The following is a 26,287-nucleotide window of genomic DNA, read 5'->3' as shown; positions in this document are numbered from 1 at the left end:
AACACTGACTAAAGTTAAGTGAAATGCAAACAGGATGCAACTAATCAATGATCCCGAGTTCAGTGTCACACAGATATTTCTGCACATACCAGGCAGCACAGAGGACAGCTGGTCCAGATATTTAAGGACGCAAAGGGAAACTTCATTATACTTTCATATTTGGTGTTTTCGCATGGTGCACAGCTGGTGCGTTTTCTGCTCGTCATCGCACCGTTCACCACTAACAAAGATCTGATCATTAAGAGGAACACGATGAATCTGTCTGCAGGGACGTAAAGATGAAACGAGGTCCCTTCATAATCAGTTAAGGCACTCAAAGCTCAGACTTTCCCGGCTGTTAAACCGGGCCTTGAAAAAACATTCCTTGAAAATGTTGTGAGGGACACAGTGTGACAGTCTGTGACTTCCTCTGGTGCCACGCTTCAGCCTTCATGTAACGCATGTCCTTCAGTAGAAGTGCTTTTGATTAGCGTCTGCTGGACAGTTACGAGACTGAGAAGTTTGTATGTTAGCTTTCTCCAAACAAACGGGAAGACTCTTTGACGATGTTGTGACATTTCTGAAGGACGCTGAGACACGTCACCTGAGAAGAACAAACCAAAAACAAGAGAACAGCACAATCTGCCTTTTCTGTCTCTGACTCTGATGTCCACATTGTTCTGACTCATGTCTTCTTGTCACCTAATATTCTCATGTTTCGTGCTTTTCGATAAACCCGTCAAAAATCTGAATCACCTGATGAGAAAGTGGACAAAAAGCCTGCATGTGGTGGCCCACCGTCTCGTTGTTCCTTTTTCCCCGAAGCCAGAAATTGATTTAGGTTTGGAAATGTTTTCTGAACGTGTGCCAGAGCTAAACGCTGTGTCATTTCGTCTGCTCATGGCCAAGACGAGGAAAAAAAGGAAAAGATGTAAAGACATGATCTCATTTGTCCGGATCTGCTCTGACTTGAATGCAGATTCAGAGAAAGAACATTCAGAAAATCACAAATCTGGAGATGTTATAAGCAGAGAAGGGGGCAGGGATGGAAATGTTATCGTTAAATTGGTTTAACTGATGCGTGATTCAATGTTTAATGGCATAAATGAATGGTAATTGGTCCCTCACATTTGAATAATTATTCATTTTGTTTTATCAGATTGAACTGCTGCATCAGTGGAAAGCACAGTGGCTGCGTGCTGCAGTGAACAGAGGCTGAGAATGTGCCTAAAATATCAGCCTGATACTTGATAATATTATTTCTGTCCTCATCCGGAGCGCTGCTGGAAATATGACTCGGAAACGTTGCTGCGCTCCTGTTCTCATACTTGCTTTGCTCTTCCTCTTTAGATATTTAGCACACAAATGTAAAACATCATCGAGGTGGAAACACGTTTGGGAGACGAGACAAGCACGAGCTACCTGATACCTGCGCCGCCTGTCACCATAATGCTGCCTTGCATTTCTACAGTATTGATCCGAGCGCTCGTCCCAACATGGCTAATGCACTGCTAGCTTGGCTCTCAGGTCCCAGCATCACTCAGCTGTGCCGACCAAACGCAGGAGAGCCAGCAGAGGGGATGAGTGCAGTAATGATCGCTTCAGATCTGTGGGACATTGGCCAGCAGGAAGATAAAACGCTCTCATAGATTTTCTCATAAAGGCTGATGCTGACAGAAGGGATGTGTGCAAAATTTTGAGGGGCGTCATCCAGCAAACCAGCACCTGGGTAAATATACGGTCAACACCAGCAGCCTCCTCCTCGGGGAGCTACGGCCTCCTCTTGGACAGCAGCCATGTCTTAATTGCTCGGTTTTAAAAAACCTCTCAACCCCTCGGTGATGAGACGTGATGTGAGAGTTCAGTCACAAAAGGATCCTGACTTTGATTTCAAGCTGCACGTTCAGACTGTTTCAGGGAAAGACCAGGTCCTCCTCATGAGGGGAGAACCTGTAGTACGACTTTAAAAACTACCACTGCTCAAACTGCTTTTCTCACTTCAGGTTGGTTGTTACTGATTTGTTGCACAAGACTGAAACTAACAACTATGATCATGTTCACAAAGAAATGATTAACTGTTCCCTCGAGCATTTCTTCACATGGCTTGTTTTGTTCAACCTGCAGCCAAAAACCAACCGATATTCAGTTTGTCATCATGTAAGTCAACAGCGAAATCCTCCAAAAATATTTGATTTACAAAGACAGGAGAGAAGCAAGAAGCAAAATTCAGCAGCTGGAAAGAGAGAATGTTTCATATTTTTGCTTGATAAACGATGATTAAAGGGTGGATCAACCAATTCATTAATCAATTAATATCAATCAGCACCAAACGAACTGAACTTCATGTTTCCCTGAGGTTGTTTCTGTATTCCCGCATTAACATTTCACTGATCCAGTCACTCATTATGTGTTATTTCAACGTGTGTTTACAGTTTTGGCTGTTCCACACGGATGCCTCAGACTGTCGGTTACTGAAACACGGACCGCTGTGCTTCGACTCATCACTGAATGTCTTGTGACTGACTTTTCCGATCGCTCCTCTGCTTCTCTTGACCTGAAAAGCAAACTGAAGCAGCCTCACAGGCCGACGCGACCGGCGACCTGTGCTGTTTCACTTCGATTTCCCTCAGCTTCCCCTCACACTGTCACAGATAAAATCCTCCTCTTCATGCCTCCCTGTCCACAGCGAGGGGTTTTAAACTAAGTGTACACAGCGTCAAATTGAGTTATGGCTCCATGTCAATAAACTGTTTCCCTCCCTCCCCCTCAGCGCCGGAGCCAGAAGCTGACATCGTGATTGTCCTTGTCCGATTAGGACGATCAATGAGACTGAACAGAGGAGAGAGGAAGAGGAGGAGGAGGAGGAGTAGAAGAAGAACTGAGGGATGTGTCTGTGTGTTGGGGGGGGCAGCCCCTCCCATAATTAAGTTAGTGTGCTGCGCTGGAGGTCCATGTTTACGGGGCAGACGAGGGAGTTTCCTTCACTCGGTGGACAGCTCTAAGCCAGCAGCGAGCTCTCTTACTCTCCTTCCTCTCGGGTTATTTCTGCAACTCATCCCTCGCTGCGCTGCGACCTGCACACACGGGCTGTTTCAGGAAGAGCCGGGGGGGGGAAGCAGCAGCAGCAGCAGCAGCTGCAGCGGCACCTGCCTAACCCTACACCACCACCACCACCCTCCCTCCCTGCCCGGCCCAGGACCTCGTCTCTGCTGCCACCGACTCCACCGCTGCCGCCATCATGTGCGACTGTTTCCACCTGGCCTTCCCCAACTGGCACGCCGCCTCGTCAGGGACGGGTGGGCATCACTCTCTCCGCTCTCCTTTCTCTCTCACTCTCTCTATGACTCTATGTCAGTGCTGTTTTCCCCTGAGCAATTCACTGATTCAGCAGCAGGGTTCAGTAGTGCAGTGGGAGAGACTACGTTGGTGTGTGTGTGTGTGTGTGTGTGTGATGGAAGGAGGCGGCGAGCGAGCGTAAGGCGGCTGGTGCTGATGCTGAGCTGTGTTGCTGACCTGCAGTGAGCGTTGGGTGTGTCTGCAGAGTGCAGGGGAGTGTTTGAAGATGTCATCACGGAGGATGTCGTGCAGCTCTGCGCTTCTGCTGCTTCCCTCCTGCTGCGTGTTTGAAGCAGAGGCTGAAAGACAAACAGACTCGGTTACTGTGGCAGTTCAGGAAAGCAAAAATAGTGGCGGAGGATAACTTCCTGGGGGTGAAGACGAAAAGGCTTCAGAAATATTCCCAAAATTAGCAATACATCCAGTGGAAAACCCCCCACAGAGCTGAGCTTTAAAGCTGCAGCCTTTATGTGAAAGACAGAAGAGCGACTACCTGTAACCTTGCATCAGTTTTACTGTAGTAACTTAAAAAAACAGGAAAAATTCTCAAAGTTCAGGATGCTGGAGGCTCTGAAACTTGCTGCTCAGTCCTTCTCTTCATACATCTAATTATGGATTTTTCACAATTCTAAATACACTGTTTCAGGGAAGCAGACAGAAATTAGCTGCAGCTGATCAATTCTATCTTTATGCTTTGCAGCTAATGGATGTTGATAATGTGCTCGTATCATTGAACATGTCTGCATGTCATGCGCACAAACCTCATCTGATCAAGTATGTGGGCCTAGAACAGTCATGTTGTCTGTGTGAAGCTGTTTACGTCCAAGCTATGTCAGTGATGAAACCAATTGCTTGTAATCTTGAAAGTATGCTTGACAAAAACAGATTTTTTTGAGCTAACACTGGTTTTACATCACCATTCCTGCAGATCTCATGCTCACATTTATTCGTTCGCTTGGTTTTCTTGTACATGAGCAGCAATTTTATAGCCTCACAGGCTGCCACAGGATAAATGTTCTTTCCAAGGATGAGGAAGTCCAGCAGTAAAACGAGCCAAAGAAATCGCTGCATCACATGCAGATGATACATGGTTCAGGGTCAGAAGACAACCATAAAAAAATCGCACTGGACTTTACAGTGCGGCTCATTTTGCTGCCCAGTTATAGTAGATTTAATTTAACTGGCTGGAAAATAACACTGCGCTTGCTGTTAGCAGACATCATAGATTAAAAATGAGGCATATGTTGGTGTGTATCGTTGTGTTGGCAAGGGCGCAGGTTGGTGTTTGCTGTAAAGGGAGGTGAATATCTGCTGGTAAATCATTAATCCAAACATAATACTGCCTGTGTTTCTATTTCTATGTTGCCACTTTCCATTTCCCACGACTGTTCTCCTTTACCTCTGCTGCTACTTTTAATTATCTGTGAAGATGTGGAGAGGTCTGTGCTGCTCCGAGAGGCTCCAGGCGACGCTCAAGGTCACAGAGAGCTTTGCTTGTTGTTCGGAAGTGAGCCAGACGGGGCGGCTGAACGGAGCCGAGAGCAGACGATCCCGATCCATTAGAAACCATCAACCCCAGCCAGCCAATCCTGCTCGGGAATCAATATTTCACCACAGGGAAAGTTTAGAAGAGGAGAGCCAATCTGAGCATTTGTTTTCTTACGCCTGGAGCATCAGCCAGGTGGACACGGCTTCTTAAAAGATTTGGAATTCAGACTTCATAATCTTCATATTTTACCAATTTCCATCTATATTTTCATTGTCTGAAACAACTTTTAGACCTTGATAGAACACTGAAACACAGATCAGGGCAGCTTTAAGTTACGTGCAATGAATTCTCAAAAACATAATTGAATTAATGAAAGAAAAACTTTGGCAGTCATCTGTTCAATATCTTATATTACGTACGTCACACCCTTCGATCGAGTCAGTCTTCTATCGCTCAGGGTTTAGTCTGAGTCGCTTGGTGCTCTGGGCGTATGAGGCCAATCACACACCAACAAGTGTTTGCACACACACTTCAGCCCAGGTGCTGGTGGCTGACCTGAAATAAGACTGCGTCCCCGTGCTTCTGGTGCAGGCTAACTTCATGTCGTGGGAAAACAGGCCGATTAAGACACGAATTCCAGAGTTGTGATGAAACCCTGCGTAGGTTCGCAGCAGATTGGTAGATTGAAAGCATGCGCTCGTACAGTCTCATGTTCATATAATGCATGCAGAAAATCTAATTCTGTTTTTTTCCCCCCTCATCTTATTATAATCTGGATCCAAACAAACTCCCTTCCACTGAAAGGAGCTTGTGTCTGTCTGTTACACAAAAAATGAGCAGAATCCAAATCCAAGAGGACAAATAATGAGCTGTATTACTTTATATTGGTTTAGTGAATAAGGGAGCTTCAGGGAGCCTTCCAGGTGCCTCTCAACAGGAAGCACAAACTGGAGCAGAAGGCGCTTACGTAAGAGATGAGCTGAGGACAGGCGGCTAACACAATACAGTTAAGATTTGCAGCTTAATCTGCGACCTGATTTAGATTTCTAGGATTTCAGTTTTTGCTTTTGGAAACACCAACACGAGCGAGTATAAGATAGATTCACTGACGCAGCATCGTGTAGGACAGATGGGTTCACATCAGCGCTGTTTGACGGCAGGCTCGGTAGTTCAGAAGCCTCATTCTTCATCACATCAGCACGAGCGCTGAGGGATGAGCCACACCCAAATCCAGAGCTGCAGCTGCACTCAGATATGAATCATGCAGGATCTGCGCACCAAAGTCTTCAGCGTCGACCGGTCGTGCTTATGAGAACAGTAGCCAACAGCTTTCTGAATATTTAGGATATCTAATCTTTGATAAGCAAACAGGTCAACTATGTGATTTTATTTTGGCATTTCAGTGAGCAGAGAACGTTGTTATCAGGCCCTCTACAGCACCCACATGACAAATATTTGAGAAAGGAGTTTCTACATGTGCAGCACCAGTTGTTGTGGCTGGAATATCCGACATCTGCCGGGATGAAGTGCTGAAAAACATCATCCGGTCATGCTGAGCAGGGCCTGAATCCAGCTCACTGCGCAGGCTGACACTGATTCTGAGCGCCGTGTATTTGAGACATGGCACATGACAGTTTCAGTCTTGAGCAACGGCTGTTAATTTAATGAATTTGTTTAATTCTGTTCAGTTTAACCTCCTGAACCATCACTCGCTCCACATCCCCCCACAGTTCAAACTGAATATTGAATGTCCCACATTCTCAACCTGTAAACAATCATTAATAAGAATAATTAAAAACAATGATTCTGTACTATTACATCACGTTCTCTACCACTGAATGGACGGGAGCAGCTGTAAACCCACTTTGAAAACCCACTTTTTTTCAGACCTGAATGAAAATATCTCTGCAAGACCTCCACAGCTCTTCTTTCCACCTCACAATTTAAACCACTTCCTGTTTCGAGGCGAGTCCCCTCCATGTTGTCCGCAGTTTTATACCATATCTAAGTTTTTTCTACATGGGAACTGATGATCACCAGCTAATCCACACTTGAACATCTTGAACACATCTTAAACCCTCAGTTGTTTCCATTAACTCCACACTAGTCAGACTGAGTCTAGAGCCACGCCGGCGGCTCTGTGAGGACACTCATGGAGGCTGTAAGCTGAATACTAACTTGCTGACATGCTCACAATGATAACATGATGATGTGCAGCACGTTTCCCTTGTGCACAGCCTCAGTTTAGCCTGTTTGCATGCGAACACATGCTCATTAAGGACAGCTGAGGCTGATGACAGCAGTATACAAAATTTCATGGCAATCCAATTAATAGTTGACTGAGGTGTGATTAATAATCACACCTCAGTCTTCTCAGTCTCAGTGAGTACCACTGATTTTTTTAAGGGACTTATTAATGAAATGGTGTATGTGAACAGACTCACTCAGTTTCTCAGGTTTCCAATAAAAGTCCCACAGATTCCACTTGATTAAATTCTTTTAGGTAAATGAATTTCATTCCACGAGGTTTGAGATAAAGGCTGATTTTATATTAGAAAGTAAAGTGAGGAGTTCTTTGAGGTGGTCTGGAAGAGGAAGGTGTTGTTGCCCTGCATTCATAAATCAAGCAAATTTAAGGGGATCTGGTAGTAATTAATGAGATCGGTGAAAACCTAAGGGGATTTTTAAAGCACATGTGGTGCAAGGAGTTAAATCTCACCATAAGGACCTTTAGAAACCACTTAATTGAGTTTGGGAGTGACACCCAAGGTATGACTGCCACTTCAAAGTGTCCCGCCTCCTCCGTCCATCTGAGACTGAACAAAACACTTTACCCACTTTAGCAGCTCCACTCATGCAGGGATGTTAAGGGCAGTTTGGGCAACATGCTCTTAACACTTTGGTTGATTTCCAGGAGTTAAACAGCAGCAGCAGCAGCAGCAGCAGCAGCATCAGGTAGGTGAGCTGTGTGACGCCTTAGAAGTGGCTTTAAAATCTCTGTTAGTCATACCTGGTCTGAGGGAGATGATAGTGACGACTCTGCGATGAGGATTCATACAGCACTCGAGTTAATGGTGTAGGCAGCTGCAGAGACGGTTGATTATTATATTTCACAACACGTCTAGACTGTGGTGTGATCAGAGTTCACCGTGTGAACCTTCCTTTCTGCCGGATAAGTGTTCTCTGATGTTATTTCTGATCCTGGAGTCAGAGGAATGTATGTCTCTGACACAGTGCAGGTTGCTTTTCAAGGTTTTTTCATTATCAGTCATGGAAGAAATCAGAAGCATAATGTCACTCGATGGCTTCTTGAACTCTCTTGGATCATCAACCTTGAGGCAGCGACACGCCCTGTTACAGGAGGAGGTTTTTACACCGTCAGCCTCTTGCCTTTATTGTCTTCTAATGCACTTAGAGAGGCAGTCAGAGCTCCTCACATGACATGCATTAAGGCAGAGGGTGGGGCGGCTGCTTAAAACACAATGGTGCTGCTGCATATGTTCACTAATGTGCAGGATTGTTAGATCATTTCAGCCTTAAAATTCAGGCTTTTAGATGAATATTTAACTCCACAACCATTAGTTTTGCATCAGTTGGTTGCCAGAAGTTTTCAGATGAAGTCACAGAAAGTTCAGCCTCTGCTCGAGTAGCTACGCTAACGCAGAGCAGCTGATTTTAATACTGGCAAAAAATCTCAAAACATCCACGTAAACCTCTCAAAATACTTGTGAAAATATATTTGTGAGTTAGTGAATCACTTTCAAATCTTGAAATCTTGATATTTAGACATTTTGGGCGACGTTTCCCTTTAAATTCTTGATTTGAGTTTTGGGATTGTGCTTTAATAGGAAATACAAAGTCTGTAAAGCTGCTCAAAGACCAGAAAAAAAATGATCTGCGATGGAAATAATTTGATTCTTCATGTAGAGCGTGACTGCATTTGCTTCTGCTGACACTGATGATGTGAATTGCTTAGTTAAAGAGGACATAACACCACAGAAAACGTGGAGACGTGAAGGACAGAGCAGCACTATGTCGAGCACAATTTGTAATTTTTTTCATCCCAAACTTTAGAACAACTAACAAATGAACTGCAGCCCGAAGTGGAAATCCTGATACAATGAACCTCGTATTAAAACGGCCTGAATAAAGAGGTCGTTTTAGATGGAATCAAATCGAATTGAGGTTAGAGGTCAGAGAAATAATAATAATAATCTGACTAAACATATTCATTTGGAGTCAGACTTTCCCTTTTCCACAGCCTGGAGGGGCTGAGCTGAGAGGCCGCAGATACTAATCTGTGGATCAATACGTTGGATCACTTAACGGACGAAAGAAGCAGCGAGCCCCTGGGGAAATTTTTGCCAGGAAGAACTCTAAATAGTCTCATCATCGGCTCCAGTGTCTCTCTGAGCCTCAAAACAACTGTCAGGAGTCAGACCAGGCCAGAGTCTCAGCTTACTGCTCAACAGAAGCAGATAAACAGCAGACTTCTGGTTTTGAGCATTAGTGAAGTTTCAAAGGCTGGAAAACATCCCTCTGCTTAACCTTTGTGTACTTTTCATGCCAATGATTATACGACAATAGAATAAGATAATTGCATGCTTAATCTTGTTGAATGCAGATTATTTGGTCCCTTTGGGAAACCATTTCATTTAACAACATTATTTTTTTGCACTTGGACTTTGTTCAGCTGCTTTGCTGCTAAAAATATCTAATGCAATTTTCCCTTTAGCTGAACATAACCATGCAACATGTGTCTGAGGTGAAGATATTTACTTGCCTGTGTGTGTGTGTGTGTGTGTGTGTGTGTGTGTGTGTGTGTGTGTGTGAACAGGAGCTGGCCGCAGGCTGACAGGACCAGAGCCCGGCACAGAGGACGATTCGGTGAGTGACCCAAAGTTAAACCACTGTTTTACGTTTTGTCTTTGTTTGATTTATCGCCATTAAAGGTTTCGATCTCGGCCTCAGTCAACAGAAACACAGTGTGTTATCTCTGATGCTCATATTTTTTATATTTATATATTTGCTGAAACGTTGATTAAATGTGTGTCTGACACTGAAATTATGGCTGCAGCCTTCTAAATTTGACACACCTCACTGGTATACTTGAGTCAAAGGTCCTTTCAAAACCACTGAATTGATAGATTATTAGGATTAATCATCTGGGAACCATTAATGTCTGTTCTAAGGCTTATGTGAATAAATCAGACTATTGTTGAGATATTTCACTCTGAAGCAAAGCGTTGGACTGACAGACCGGCAAACACTGCCATCCCTGGAAACACGCTACTAATGTGACAACTATGAAACGCCAAGTCGCGAAGCACCCAGTCAGCGCTGCCTTTGGCACGGCAAGGTGTTATCACACTATCTGTGATCCAGTTTTCTCAACACCTTTGTGGTTCATTCTGCAGGCGCAGCTACACGAGCTTTTACATTAAAACTGTTTCTGAGGTGGCTGAGAGGAGATCCTGTGACTGAAACGGATTCAAATGACATGATAGCTCTTTGAAATGACGACGACGCCTGTTTTAGGACGAGACCGTGTGACTGTTTGTGCTGACTGACCTTATGTCCACGCAGATATGTGACGAGCCATCTCAGTTCACAGAGGGAGAGAGACCACGGCCTCAGGGTTCGTCCCCCGTCGAGGAGTTTCCTGAAACGTACATCGACAGTGACAAAGAGGTACAGAACACCAGCACACCAACATCATCGAACACAGCAAAGCAGGTAAAACCAGGCTGCTTACATGCGCCTCCATCTGTAGGTAAAATGGAAACATGACCATGAAATCAGTGTTCTTCAAGTTTCTTTTAACATGATAGAAATCAGGATATTACACACTTTAACCTGGTTACTTATATACACAGTAAGTCCTTCAGCCATCTATCCGTGAAGCAACAGCCTATTTTGTTGAGGCCCTGGACAAATGAAGTTAGAGAATAGGCTTGTGACCACGCGAGGTGAGATTGCATTGGCTGATCTGTCTTCACACAGAGCTATGCACGTCCTAAAATCCAGCTCTGCTCCACATGAAGCTCAAATTCGTAGAAATTTATCTTTATGGGAATTAATTTTAGAGCCATTTCTAAATCACATCATCGTCTTGAAAACCCAAAACTGTGTGTTGTTAGATGATCTATTAGTTGCTTCTCACAGGCCTCACACACGCTGACTGTGAAGTCGCAGCCACAACGCGTGAATGCTGACATTGAACAGTTCTGGTGGTGTTGACAGAGATACGTCTTTAAGTTTGCTGTGTTGCTGTTTTTCTGTCACCACCTTCAGAACTAAATATCTGACAGGGGGAAATGTTCTGCCGGCTGGATTTCTTTATTCACTAACCTAGAAGCAGCCACAAATTAAGTGATAATTATTATATGGTTGACGTCCCCTAATTGCTGTGTATTGCTGCCCTCGAAGAACTGAAGATTGTTTCAGGGAATGCAATTCACGGAAAAAGTTACTAAATTATGTGAATTAAATTAGCATATTGAGAGCACAAGCTCGTAATTTGAAGGAATCATATGTCAACTATCCCTTTACAAGTAGAGCCTCAGGCACAGTATTTCTTTTTACTGCTGTAAATTGCAGATTCAGTTACTCCCCTGTATGAACGTATGTACACTGTATACAGTGTTTTACCGTTCCCTCTGCAAGTACTTTCAAAGCTTCTGGATGAAATCTATATATATGTCACGTTTTCTATTTGATTAAAGATGAAGATCTGATTGCAATATATTTTTTTGTTTGGTTAGAATTCAATGATTGTATTTCTTTTTGTTGTTTTAGTGTGAAACAGAGCATGACCAACACCACAAAAGTGGGAGTGGAAAGAAAGCTAAAAAGTCTGGGCTTGGGTCCATGTTTGAAAAGCGCTCAACTCCAAAGATGAGTAAACTGAAGGTGAGACACTCCCACCACACTGCATCTGTGAATCCCTTCAGGCTGTGCTGCAGCACAGAATAGCACAGCTGAAGGTAAAAGTGATTTTATCCTTTCTATTTGGATGTGCTGGCAGGAAGTTCACAGCCCTGAGTCTGGGGTGATCGTGAAAACAGCCAAAGACGGATGTGCAGAGGGTCTTGTTTATGGTGGAGGAGGGAAAGACGGGATCTTCATTAAGGAAGTCATACCGGAGTCACCTGCCTCAAAAAGTCTGAAACTGAAAGAAGGTAAACGAGCATTTGGAAGTAAGAAACAATTATATTGACATTTTCTCTCCAACTGCAATGAAAACTAAAGATGCTCTAACTAATTTTATATCTTGATTTTAGAATTTCTAATTCCAAAACGCATATTTATATAGAAATAGACACTCACACAATAAACTACTCCTATTCAAACCGCAAACAGACTTAACAGAAAACACTTTAAGAGCAAGCTGCAAAGTCTAATGACTGATCATACTGTATCTATTACTTTTACTCTGATTGTATAATTTTATCATTTCTAGAAAAGTTCCTCAGACTGAAAATCTTCTCCCTGAAGTGCCTCTGAAAGATTTCGCTCTTGTTTACGCAGGTGATCAGATTCTGAGTGCCACTGTGTATTTCGACAACGTCTCGTACGAGGACGCCATTCAGATTCTGGAGCACGCTCAGGCTTACAAATTGAAGCTCTGCTTGAAACGCAAACCAGACATCACAGAGAGTGAACCAGCCATCGAATCTGACGTCATCCCTGTAACTATTTTCAAGTTGTCTGACTCTTTGTGATCGGTAGTGCTGGGGATAAAACTGACACTTCATGTTTCTGTTGCTCCACAGGAAGGAGAGCTCCCTGCTCTCGAGATGAGGGAGAAAGGAAAAACCAAAAGGCGAGGTGACGGCCGGGTGTCGTGGCCCAAGTTTCCTTCATTTGGAAAAGGACAAAAGTCCCGCTTTACCAGGTCTCACAGTTCCTCAGAGGCGGATGAGCAGAGAAAGCTTGAGCTTAGCCCCACCACAAGTGACACAGAGTCACCTATAAAATCTCAAGACGCTCTCAAAGGCAAGAAGAGGCATAAAATAAAGCTTTCCAGTCTGACAAAGAGAGGCCGCATAAGTTCATCTGAAGACCAGGACATGGACACACCAACAACCGGGCAGATCAGTGGCAAAACTCTCGAGACACATGAAGCGTCAGACATGCTTTCACCTGAATGCCTTGAAAGTCCCTCAGGAGAAACACCTGAAGTCTGTGTGACAGAGGATGTGGAAGTAGTGGAAGGCAAAAGATTTGAGCAAAAACTGACTGAACCTCAAACTGTTCAACACAAGGTGGAGCTCATCACTGTAGACAGTTCTTTGAAAACAGCAGATCTAACTGTGGCACTGCCAGATAAAGAGAGTAACTCTGGTATCAAGTCCCCTGATGGCAAGAAAAAGAAGAAAGAACGTTCCGAATTAAAAATGAAAATTTTGGGGAAGGATAAATCACACAAGAAAGACACAAAAGCAAAATCCCCAAAACGGCTGAAAACGCTGGGGGCAAGTATTGAAATACCAGATCAACCTGAAAATGTAAAATCAGATGCCATCCTCAGCCCTGAGTCACACACAAAGCTGCAGGAGGATCAACTCGCACTGGATGCCAATACCCAAATAATCAGCAACGTGAGTTCAAGGGGAATCTCAGCCAAATCAGTGACAACGCAGATGGAAATGGGTGTACCAAAGGAGGAACTTGATATGTCTGATGCTGCATTTATTCACAAATCTCCACAGAAAAGTGAAGAAAAAATGAGGAAAGGCAAGGGCACGAAACAAAAACAAGAAACAAAGACAGGCCCAGTATTCAAACTGCCTAAAATAGGCTTTAGTGACATTGCCACTGAGGAAACTGTACAAAAAATTAATGTAAATGTTGAAGAATGCACAACTAAAATTGCGCATCTTACAAGTGAGGCTACAGAAGTGAAAGAAGATCCTTATGAGCAACTGTCAAAAAGAAGTCTTTCCAGAACACAACTTCCAAAACGTGAAGAAATTGAAATTCCAGGCATGGAGGACATGTCAAAGAGGACCACAGTTAAAGGACTTAAAGAGCCTAAAGCTGGTTTTACGGGACAGTATGAAGAACTTCAAGCTGAAACTGTTCAACTGTCAATTGATGTTGACAGCGTGAAAGAAGCAGTTTCAAAATTGCCTGGATATAAGCTGCCAAGGGTTGACATGTCAGGAGTGCCTATTCCTGAAGAAATCACTGTGATAGACGCAAATGCACAAAGAATATCAGTGAAAACGCCGACTAAAGTTGTTGATACCAAAACAAAATATGAGACACACTTCACTAAGTTTGACATAACTGCCTCTCCAGAAATCTCTAAGACAACAGTCAAACTACCAAGGATCACACCTGCTGATTCTACGTCAGAGGAACCTCTATTTGAGACCAGGGTAGATTTGAATGAAACTGAGAAGAAATACAAAACTAAGGCAAAACCAAGCGACAAAGAGATCTATAAACGAGAAGATATCGTAATACCAGGAAAAGAAAGTGGACAAGATGTTGCCATTCGTCAGAAACAAGACACAGAGGGCATCAAATCTGAATATGAATCTGCAGTTAAACTCAGCCCAAAAGAATCAGACAAGAAATCAAAGAAGGCAAAGATAACAGCGGCTGGCTTTGGGATTGCAAAACCAAATATAAAAATTCCTGACATTGGAATTGACTTCAAACAAAATATCTCTCAGAAAAAGGGCGACACAGTGAAAGGAGAGGGGACTATAGACAGCCAAGAAGTAAAAACATCAAAGATTGAAAGTAGGAAAGGCAAAGGGCAGATTGGAGGAGTCATACCTGATGTGAAAATACCTGAAATTGACAGTATTGAATACATTGATTCAGGAGTTGGTTCACCAGCCAAAAAGGATGGTAGCATTTCACTCACAGGTTTTGGTGTTAATCTTGATGCTGTAATGCCAAATACTAATGCCTCAATTCCAGAGATCAGAGGGGAATTAAAAGATGTTGATGCTGAGCAGCACACAATCAAAATGCCCAAATTTGGAGCGGCGACTGTGGACATCAGTGTAAATGTGCCTGATGCAGATAAGGATATAAACATTGTTGGAGCAGAGACAAACACATTTGAAAGAGAGGGAAAGGCTAGCAAGTTTAAAATGCCAAACCTTGACATCTCCATGCCAAAGGTGAAAGGACCTAAAGTTGGTGCAAGCCTATCACAAAAAGATGTAGATGTCACACTAGCAGAGGCTAAAGCTGAAGCCAAACTGCCCAAAGTTCCTGAGGTTGATGTCACTCTTGGAAACATAGATGTTTCTATTCCAGAACAAAAGACGGAGGTTGAACAACCTGGATTGGAAATCCAACCTCTGACAACTGAAGGTGAACTTGATGGACAACGAGGCAAGTTCAAAATGCCAAAATTTGGAATATCATTGCCAAAAGTAAAAGGACCTCAAGCTGATTTAAGCGTAACAAAGACAGATGTAGATGTCACATTGCCTGAAGCTAAAGCAGAAGTCAAACCTCCTCATGTTGAACATGCAGACCCTGGTTTCAAAGTAGAGGTTAAATCTCCAGAGATTGCATTACCTAAAGTCAAAGGGCCTCAAATAAATTTAAGTTTTTCAAAGAAAGCTGTGGGTGTCCCACTGCCAGAGGCTGATGCTGAGGTCAAACTCCCAGAAGCTCCTCAAGTTGATGTCAGTCTTGGAAAAGCAGGTGTTTCTCTTCCAGAGGAACAATTGGAATTTGAAAAGCCAGAATTGGAAATGAAACCTCTGCGAAGTGAAGTTGAAATTGATGGGCAAGGAGGCAAGTTTAAAATGCCAAAGTTGGGAATGTCGATGCCAAAAGTAAAGGGACATGAAATTCACTTTGGTTTATCAAAGAAAGATGGAGACGTGACACCACAAGAGGCCAAAGCTGAAGCAAAAGTCCCTGAAGTTGAACTCAAAGAACCTGCTGCTAATGTGGAATTTAAAGCTCCTGAAATAAAAGTTGCGGCAATAGGTACAGAAGGATCATCATCAAAATTTAAAATGCCAACATTCAAACTACCAAAATTTGGTGTTGGTACTCCAGACATCTCTGTAAAAGTATCTCATATGCACAAGGATGTCAAAATTGATGGAACTGACATTACTATCCCTGAAGAGGAGTCTGTGGTTAACATTGCAGCACCCAACATTGAGATTGAAGGCCCTCCAATGGATATGAAAACTATAGAAACCGAACAGGATGGAAAAGGAAGCAAGTTTAAAATGCCACACCTTGGTTTCTCTATGCCAAAGCTGAAAGGACCTAAAATTGATTTAAACTTATCAAAGAAAGACAGGGATGTCACATTACCAGAGGCTGAAGCTATCAAACTTTCAGAGACTGATTTTGGAAAAGTAGATGTTGCAGAGGCTGAGATTGAAGTTCCAGAAAGTAAGGCTGAAGTCAAACTTCCAGAAGTCCCTAAAATTGCTGTGGAGATGAAACCACCAGAGCATGAAGCAGAGATGGATGTTCATGGTGGGAAGTTTAAAATGCCAAAGTTTGGAATTAAAATGCCTAAAGTAAAAGGGCCAGAATTTGACTTGAACTTATCAAAGAAAAACGCAGATGTGACATTACCGCAGACAAATGTTGAGGTCAAACTTCCAGATGCCCCCAAAATGGATGTCAGTCTTGGAGAAGCAGAAATTTTGATTCCAGAAGCAAATGTGGATTTTAAAAAGCCTGACATGGAAATCAAACCTTTACAGACTGATGTTGAACTTGAAGGACAAGGAGGTAAATTCAAAATGCCAAAGTTTGGAATTAAAATGCCTAAAGTAAAAGGGCCAGAATTTGACTTGAGCTTATCAAAGAAAAACGTAGATACGACATTACCACTGACCAATGTTGAGGTCAAACTTCCAGATGCCCCCAAAATGGATGTCAGTCTTGGAGAAGCAGAAATTTTGATTCCAGAAGCAAATGTGGATTTTAAAAAGCCTGACATGGAAATCAAACCTTTACAGACTGATGTTGAACTTGAAGGACAAGGAGGTAAATTCAAAATGCCAAAGTTTGGAATTAAAATGCCTAAAGTAAAAGGGCCAGAATTTGACTTGAGCTTATCAAAGAAAAACGTAGATGCGACATTACCACAGACCAATGTTGAGGTCAAACTTCCAGATGCCCCCAAAATGGATGTCAGTCTTGGAGAAGCAGAAATTTTGATTCCAGAAGCAAATGTGGATTTTAAAAAGCCTGACATGGAAATCAAACCTTTACAGACTGATGTTGAACTTGAAGGACAAGGAGGTAAATTCAAAATGCCAAAGTTTGGGATTACAATGCCAAAAGTAAAAGGACCTGAAATTTCCTCAAGCCTCTCAAAAAGAGATGTAGATGTGACAATACCAGAGGCAAAAGCTGAGGTCGAACTCCCAAAAGCTCCTGAAATTGCTCTGGATATGAAACCACCAGAGTGTCAGAAAGAATCTGATGAGCAAGGAAGCAAGTTTAAAGTGCCAAAGTTTGGAATATCTCTGCCAAAAGTACAAGGGCCTGAAATTGATGTAAGTGTATCGAAGAAAGATGTACATGTCAAATTACCAGAACCTAAGGCAGAAGTTGAACTCCCAAAAGCCCCTGAAATTGCCATTAATCTTGAAAAAGCTGATGTTTCAATTCCAGAAGCAACGATGGAGGTGAGAAAACCTGGACTGGAAATTAAACCCTTACAGTCCCAAGGTGAACTTGACGGACAAAGAAGCAAGTTCAAAATGCCAAAGTTTGGAATATCAATGCCAAAAGTAAAAGGACCAGAAATTGATTTCAGCTTATCAAAGAAAGATGTAGATGTCACACTTCCAGAAGTCAAAGCAGATGTCGATCTCCCCGATGCTTCAGCGAAAGCGGAAATTAAGGCTGCTGAGATTGATGCTCCATTACGCAATGTGAAAGAACCATCATCATCAAAATTTAAAATGCCAACATTAAAATTTCCAAATTTTGGAGTTGCAACTCCAAATATCAGCACTGAGGTATATGATATAGACAAAGAAATCAAAATCGATGGAGCTGACATGCACATATCTGTGCCACACACAGATGCTGATGTACCAGAAGTGAAAGCAGAGGTTCATCTGCCAGAAGTTGAAGTCAAAGAACCTTCAGGAGGTGTTGTGATAGCCCAACAGCCAAGTTTTGAGGTAGACGCAAAAATGAAAAAGTCAAGGTTTTCACTGCCAAGATTTTCTTTTTCAAAACAAAGTGTTAAAGCCCCAGAAGTTGATGTCAGTCATCCGGATTTGGATGTTGCAATGCCAGAGGGAAAAGTTAAAATGAAAGGTGGTGAAGTAGATATGAAACCACCTGAGTGTGAAGGTGAAATTGTTGGTCAAGGAAGCAAGTTTAAAATGCCAAAATTTGGAATCACAATGCCAAAGGTAGCAGAGCTTGAAACTGATTTAAGTTTGTCAAAGAAAGACGTAGATGTGACACTACCAGAAGCCAAAGCTGAAGTCAAACTTCCTGACATTGAACTGAAAGAACCTTCTGCTGAAGTAGAAATTAAAGCTCCTGAGATCAAGATTGTGACAAAGGATGCAGAGGGATCACCATCAAAATTTAAGATGCAAACATTCAAATTACCAAAATTTGGAGTTGGAACGGCAAGTGGCACCGCAGAAGTTCCTGATATGGACAAAGATATCAGAATTGATGGAGTTGATATCAAAATTCCTGAAGAGGTTCTCACAGTTGACGTTGCAGCACCCAGCATCGACACTGAAGGACCATCAATACACATGAAAACTACAGGAACTGAACATGAACAAAAAGGAAGCAAGTTTAAAATGCCAAAGTTTGGAATCACAATGCCAAAGGTAACAGGACCTGAAATTGATTTAAGTTTGTCAAAGAAAGACGTAGATGTGACACTACCAGAAGCCAAAGCTGAAGTCAAACTTCCTGACATGGAACTGAAAGAACCCTCTGCTGAAGTGGAAATTAAAGCTCCTGAGATCAAGGTTGTGACAAAGAATACAGAAGGATCACCATCAAAATTTAAGATGCCAGCATTCAAGTTACCAAAATTTGGAGTTGGAATGCCAAGTGCCAGCGTGGAAGTTCCTGATACGGACAAGAACATCAAAATCAAAGGAGCTGACATCAAAATTCCTGAAGAGGTTCTCACAGTTGACGTTGCAGCACCCAGCATTGACACTGAAGGACCATCAATACACATGAAAACTACAGGAACTGAACATGAACAAAAAGGAAGCAAGTTTAAAATGCCAAAGTTTGGAATCACAATGCCAAAGGTAACAGGACCTGAAATTGATTTAAGTTTATCAAAGAAAGATATAGATGTGACACTACCAGAAGCCAAAGCTGAAGTCAAACTTCCTGACTTGGAACTGAAAGAACCCTCTACTGAAGTGGAAATTAAAGCTCCTGAGATCAAGATTGTGACAAAGAATACAGAAGGATCACCATCAAAATTTAAGATGCCAGCATTCAAATTACCAAAATTTGGAGTTGGAATGCCAAGTGCCAGCGTGGAAGTTCCTGATATGGACAAGAACGTCAAAATCGAAGGAGCTGACATCAAAATTCCTGAAGAGGTTCTCACAGTTGACGTTGCAGCACCTAGCATTGACACCGAAGGACCATCAATACATATGAAAACTACAGGAACTGAACATGAAAAGAAAGGAAGCAAGTTTAAAATGCCAAAGTTTGGAATCACAATGCCAAAGGTAACAGGGCCTGAAATTGATTTAAGTTTATCAAAGAAAGACGTAGATGTGACACTACCAGAAGCCAAAGCTGAAGTCAAACTTCCTGACACTGAACTGAAAGAACCTACTGCTGAAGTGGAAATTAAAGCTCCTGAGATCAAGATTGTGACAAAGAATACAGAAGGATCACCATCAAAATTTAAGATGCCAGCATTCAAGTTACCAAAATTTGGAGTTGGAATGCCAAGTGCCAGCGTGGAAGTTCCTGATACAGACAAGAACATCAAAATCGAAGGAGCTGACATCAAAATTCCTGAAGAGGTTCTCACAGTTGACGTTGCAGCACCCAGCATTGACACTGAAGGACCATCAATACACATGAAAACTACAGGAACTGAACATGAACAAAAAGGAAGCAAGTTTAAAATGCCAAAGTTTGGAATCACAATGCCAAAGGTAACAGGGCCTGAAATTGATTTAAGTTTATCAAAGAAAGACGTAGATGTGACACTACCAGAAGCCAAAGCTGAAGTCAAACTACCTGACTTGGAACTGAAAGAACCTTCTGCTGAAGTGGAAATTAAAGCTCCTGAGATCAAGGTTGTGACAAAGAATACAGAAGGATCACCATCAAGATTTAAGATGCCAGCATTCAAATTACCAAAATTTGGAGTTGGAATGCCAAGTGCCAGCGTGGAAGTTCCTGATATGGACAAGAACATCAAAATCGAAGGAGCTGACATCAAAATTCCAGAGGAGGTTCTCACAGTTGACGTTGCAGCACCTAGCATTGACACTGAAGGACCATCAATACACATGAAAACTACAGGAACTGAACATGAACAAAAAGGAAGCAAGTTTAAAATGCCAAAGTTTGGAATCACAATGCCAAAGGTAACAGGACCTGAAATTGATTTAAGTTTATCAAAGAAAGATGCAGATGTGACACTACCAGAAGTCAAACCTGAAGTTCAACTTCCAGATGTTAAAATAAGGCAATCATCTGCTGAAGTGGAAATCAAATCCCCTGAGATTGAAGCTCAAGTGGGTGATGTTGTGGGATCACCATCAAAATTTAAGATGCCAGCATTCAAATTACCAAAATTTGGAGTTGGAATGCCAAGTGCCAGCGTAGAAGTTCCTGATATGGACAAGAACGTCAAAATCGAAGGAGCTGACATCAAAATTCCTGAAGAGGTTCTCACAGTTGACATTGCAGCACCCAGCACTGACACTGAAGGACTATCAATACATATGAAAACTACAGGAACTGAACATGAAAAGAAAGGAAGCAAGTTTAAAATGCCAAAGTTTGGAATCACAATGCCAAAGGTAACAGGGCCTGAATTTGATTTAAGTTTGTCAAAGAAAGACGTAGATGTGACACTACCAGAAGCCAAAGCTGAAGTCAAACTTCCTGACACTGAACTGAAAGAACCTTCTGCTGAAGTGGAAATTAAAGCTCCTGAGATCAAGATTGTGACAAAGAATACAGAAGGGTCACCATCAAAATTTAAGATGCCAGCATTCAAGTTACCAAAATTTGGAGTTGGAATGCCAAGTGCCAGCGTGGAAGTTCCTGATACAGACAAGAACATCAAAATCGAAGGAGCTGACATCAAAATTCCTGAAGAGGTTCTCACAGTTGACGTTGCAGCACCCAGCATTGACACCGAAGGACCATCAATACCCATGAAAACTACAGGAACTGAACATGAACAAAAAGGAAGCAAGTTTAAAATGCCAAAGTTTGGAATCACAATGCCAAAGGTAACAGGGCCTGAAATTGATTTAAGTTTATCAAAGAAAGACGTAGATGTGACACTACCAGAAGCCAAAGCTGAAGTCAAACTTCCTGACATGGAACTGAAAGAACCTTCTGCTGAAGTGGAAATTAAAGCTCCTGAGATCAAGGTTGTGACAAAGAATACAGAAGGATCACCATCAAAATTTAAGATGCCAGCATTCAAATTACCAAAATTTGGAGTTGGAATGCCAAGTGCCAGCGTGGAAGTTCCTGATACGGACAAGAACATCAAAATCGAAGGAGCTGACATCAAAATTCCTGAAGAGGTTCTCACAGTTGATGTTGCAGCACCCAGCATTGACACTGAAGGACCATCAATACACATGAAAACTACAGGAACTGAACATGAACAAAAAGGAAGCAAGTTTAAAATGCCAAAGTTTGGAATCACAATGCCAAAGGTAACAGGGCCTGAAATTGATTTAAGTTTATCAAAGAAAGATGTAGATGTGACACTACCAGAAGCCAAAGCTAAAGTCAAACTTCCAGATGTTAAAATAAGGCAATCATCTGCTGAAGTGGAAATTAAAGCTCCTGAGATTGAAGCTGGCATCTCAATGCCCAAAGTCCGTGCTGAGCATCCACAAGTTGATGTTTCTCTCTCAGAGGGAGAAGTCAAAGTCAAACAACCAGAAATGGAAATTAAAGCTCCTGAGCTTGAGGCTGAACATGGACAAGGAAGCAAGTTTAAATTGCCAAAGTTTGGTATCACTGTGCCAAAAGTAAAAGGTTCTGAAGAACATTTAAATGCATCACAGAAAGATGTAGACATCACACTGCCAAAAGTTAAAGCAGAGGTCAAACTCCCTGAAATTGAAGCCAAATCTTCAGCTTGTGTGGAAATCACAGATTCTGAGACTGACGCGAAGTCAAAAGATGTTGGAGGATCGCCACTAAAATTTAAAATGCCAACAATGAAAATGCCGAAATTTGGAGGTGCCACCTATGATGTCACCATAGAAGCACCTGATGCAGACAAAGTAGCTAAAACTGATGGAACTCAACTTAAGGAGGATATTGCAGTCAACATCAAAGGTCCAAGTGTTGATATTAAAACAGATGTGTCCAATGCAGGAAAAAGAGATACTGAAATGCCAAAGACTGAGACTGACAGTGTGGGTCATAGCTCTCCAAGTAAATTCAAACTACCATCGTTTAAAATGCCAAAGCTGAGTTTCTCAAAGTCAAAACCTGAAGACAAAACTGAAGCTGACTCCAACGAAGATCAACTGGAAATGGAAGTTGAGCCTAAAGGAGAGAGTAAATCACCAAAAATGACTCTGACATCATTTGGTGAAATCTTCAAGAATATTGATGTAGAATTTGATGTCCCAAAAACTGAGAAAGAGGAAGAAACACCTGGAACCTCAAAGGACGTTCATGAAACGGATGAAACCAGTGAAAAGCAGTTGCAGTCAAAGGAAAAGGAAGCAAGTGCAAAACAGGATACTACTAAAAGTCCTGAGAGGACAGGTTGGTTTAAATTCCCCAAGTTTGGACTGTCCTCCCCATCAGAACCTGCCAAGATTTCTGAAAAAGTTGAGCATAAAGATGAAAAGAGCCCAGTACGGGAAAGAGTAGATGAGGAAATAAGCCCCACCTGTTCTGTACAGTCATCAGATGCCTTTGCTGATATTAGCTCTGCATTGACAAGTGAGCATGTTGGTCTATCTTTATCGTCTCCAACCAAGGTAACTGTCAAATACTCTGATCCCAACACTGTGACAGGGCTTGAAGAGATGCACAGCAACATCATTACTTCCACCACAAGGACTGAGTTGATCTCGGTTGAGCCCAACTTGCCTGAGAAAATTACCATTCCGTCATCTGGAGTTTCATCTTCATCAGAAGACACACTCAGACTGGAATCTGGAAAAATACATGTATTCACATCAAATATACAAGCAACACCAGAGGCACAGCATGCCAAGCTACTAACTGCTGTCCAAGTCCAATCAGCTGAAGGTCTTCCCTTAAGATCACAGGCAAGTGAAGCTTCATCATGGACTGTTGAAGATTCCCAAAGTGGCAAGAGAATGATCTTAGAGAGGCATTTAGTGAGAGAAACATCAAGTGAAAGAAGTGAAAGCAAAGAAACAATTGTTGTAACTAAACAAATTACACATATGTTTGACTCTTCTGAGCCCATCTCAGGTGAGACAGCTTCATCCATTCAACGACTGAGAGACTCTGTGCACTCTGAGAAAATGAAGTTCTTTGATGGAGATGAAAAGTGAAATAACTCAGTGTAAATTATGTCTGAAGATACAATTCCTCATTGTCCAGCTCAGTGGCTGGTGGGTTCTGAATTTCACTGTCCATGAGCCATGTGACAGAACGTTGAGACAGAAACAGGTTGGTGACTGGAATAGATTGTTGGCAAGTTCAACTTACCAATCACAGGGAAGATTTGTCAGTGTTCAGGTGTTAACTTTAATCTCTGGTTACATATTGTTGACCTGTAAAGAGAAAGATTAATGTATTTCACCATGACAGTGCAATTAAATTGTTAATAAGCTGTGTAACTGAGCACCCTGACTGCATATTATGACAGGGCTTCAGCAAATATCTTTGCTTATTATGGTATAGAACTGAAGTAAGCCATGCATTTTGATTATCAAAACTTATATCTTTGTCATTTTATAGTTTTTAATGTGCAAGACTGATCAAACTTGTGCTCTTAATTGTTGCATAATAATCACCAGTGGATTTGATTTAATAACTTGTCTGAACAAGACTGTTGCAAAAATTGATCAGTTACTGACATTCCAAAAAAATGTTTACAATAAATTCACTGTAAAACTGACAAACAAGAACATCGACAAAACAATAATGCAGTATATCACTGAAAGATCAATATAGACATGTATCACCAAGCTATACCTGTTGCTGTAGCTAATATGTAAAGAAACAATAGCAATGCAAAGCTGAAATGAAAACGCTTATCGAACACAGCAAGTGTACTGCTGCAACTATATTTTTTATTAATATTTTGCTTAGAACCTAATTTGCTACAATAGAAATATACCAACAGTATGTTCTCTTTCGATATAACTGTGCAAAGTGGGAATATTAAATGGCTGTGTAAATAGCTGTTCTCTGGAGTTTTATTTGGTAACTGCTCCTCTTTGAAATCTAACCCAAGGTACGAAGTTAGACACAATAAATAAACATTATTATATATATTTGTATGATGTGTTACGTTCTGTAATCCAGGTCAGTGAATTTCAAACCCCTTTGGCTTGTGGCCTAAATTCAGCCTTTCCCTGTTTATTCTGTTTCATTTGATTTACTGAAATAGGTCTCTGAATGAGTCCTGGATCATTCCTATTCAAATATCAAATGCTGAATGGCTGCATTTGTTTAGGGAAATATGAACATTTCCAAATACATTACTCGGTGTGAGCGTATCATCTCATGACTACACAACATGGTCAGATGAAGCATTAATACTCATGTATTTGCACACTAGAGGGAGACAACTCACAAAGGTACTCTTACCGGTATCACTGTGTTCCTGGAATAAAGGATTAGAAAAAGCTAATTAAAGCTACTGAACCCCTCTGTGTTAGCTGTGCTAGCTTGCTGACTAAAAGGAAGCATTATTTCCTCACTATATGCTTTGTTGCTGGTTGATATTTAGCATAATATAATCCTTTAGTAATTCACTTACATGTTGTAACATGAAATAGGCCCATAAAACACACGACATCTTCGTGTGTTAGAGGTTTAGCATGACAGCATAAAGTGTAAAGAGTCACCTGGTCAATTGAGCTAACTGCTAACGATATTAGCTAATTCAAAATTACTAACGGCCGATCGCTTCACCACTGAATAGGCGCTGCCTTCAAATGCTCCTCGTAAATTATACTATCGAGGATTCAACAGCAGGGACACTGGACAGAGCTTTCCTTCTAGTTAAAAGACACAATGTGTGATCCAAATGTAAACCCCAGCATTGCTCTAGCACCAATATACAAAACCAAAGATTAAACCCTGCACCTGCAATCTAACACTCCCAATAAATGTGAATATTTTCAAAGTGTGTGAAGTTTGAACTGTTGGTGGTGAGATTGTTAGCAAAATAGTTTATTTGTAGTAATGTAATTTTTCAATAACTTTGTTGGGACTAAATAAACAATAAATGAATAATCAACCAACATACCAATAACATAAATTGGGTCCAAAGATCACATTTATGTTGTAGAAAAGGTTTGCATCTGTGCATAGGCCCTAATCTGAAGTCTGTCAAATACACCACAAGGGAAATGTGTGTGCACCTGGGTAAAGAATATGGACGCCTAAAAACTAGATCCAAATATGATTTTTTTTAAAACATTTCTTTCTAAAATCATGGACATAAATGTGTGTCTCCAACAGGACACAAACAAAGCAGGTGTGGGCTAAGCACCTGAGCACAACAGAGAGAATACAGCCAATGAGGTATACAGAAAATAGACAAGGCAAAAACTGCCTGGGTACTTAACATGAAGTTCAGGTATGTCATTACCACACAGCAAGGAAGATGATACGATGAATACTGGCAGTAATCTGGGTCCTTATATACAGAGTGAGCAGGTGGGTCTTGATTGGTGATTGCCTGCAGGTGAGTTCAGGAGGCTGGTCCCAACCTGCTGGCCACACCCTGCAGGAACACAGACAGGTGAGAGACAAACAGGAGATACCAGGAACGAGGGGGGAAAGGAGGGGAGACTGCAGATCCAGACACATTCAGCCACAAGCGCATCAGCCACATAAAATAGCAATGTTGGGCAATAACATGTGGTTTGCATTTGGTGGTCAAGATCATCCCAAAGGTGTTGGTTGGGTTTGAAGTCAGTACATGAGAGGCACAAGCTGCAGTTAGCTATTGTTTAAAGTATCATTGTATGCTGTAGTATTAAAATACTCCTTAACTGGAACTAAGGGGCACTTGCACAAACCACCCAAAATACATATCCCCATGTACTCGTGGGAAGAGACATACTTCTTGCC

General features: G+C 41.8%; 3 protein-coding genes across 3 annotated transcripts in view; 2 read left to right on the top strand and 1 right to left on the bottom strand.

Annotated features, from left to right (window-relative positions):
• The window catches only part of LOC143331498 (activator of 90 kDa heat shock protein ATPase homolog 1-like), a 34,375-nt gene extending 30,766 nt beyond the window's left edge, over positions 1 to 3,609 (bottom strand). Inside the window, exon 1 of the mRNA XM_076748416.1 lies at positions 3,493 to 3,609. The gene's annotated coding sequence lies outside the window, so the exon portion shown is untranslated. The remainder of the gene's footprint in view (positions 1 to 3,492) is intronic.
• Positions 2,793 to 15,328, top strand: LOC143331846 (uncharacterized). The gene is made up of 8 exons (XM_076749031.1): positions 2,793 to 3,275; positions 9,642 to 9,691; positions 10,391 to 10,495; positions 11,603 to 11,716; positions 11,832 to 11,985; positions 12,335 to 12,495; positions 12,580 to 15,234; positions 15,311 to 15,328. The coding sequence occupies exons 1-8, from the start codon at positions 3,218 to 3,220 to the stop codon at positions 15,326 to 15,328; spliced, it is 3,315 nt and encodes a 1,104-aa protein (XP_076605146.1). The 5' UTR covers positions 2,793 to 3,217.
• Positions 15,329 to 17,116: 1,788 nt separating this feature from the next.
• Positions 17,117 to 24,375, top strand: LOC143331497 (uncharacterized). The gene has a single exon (XM_076748415.1). It carries the CDS (start codon positions 17,212 to 17,214, stop codon positions 23,527 to 23,529), a length of 6,318 nt encoding a protein of 2,105 aa, XP_076604530.1. The 5' UTR covers positions 17,117 to 17,211; the 3' UTR covers positions 23,530 to 24,375.
• The last annotated feature ends 1,912 nt before the right edge of the window (positions 24,376 to 26,287 follow it).

This window comes from Chaetodon auriga, chromosome 14 (assembly GCF_051107435.1).
Source record: "Chaetodon auriga isolate fChaAug3 chromosome 14, fChaAug3.hap1, whole genome shotgun sequence".
Lineage (NCBI taxonomy): Eukaryota > Metazoa > Chordata > Actinopteri > Chaetodontiformes > Chaetodontidae > Chaetodon > Chaetodon auriga.
Note: the sequence above shows the minus strand (reverse complement) of the source record. Positions and strands in the feature narration are given on the sequence as shown.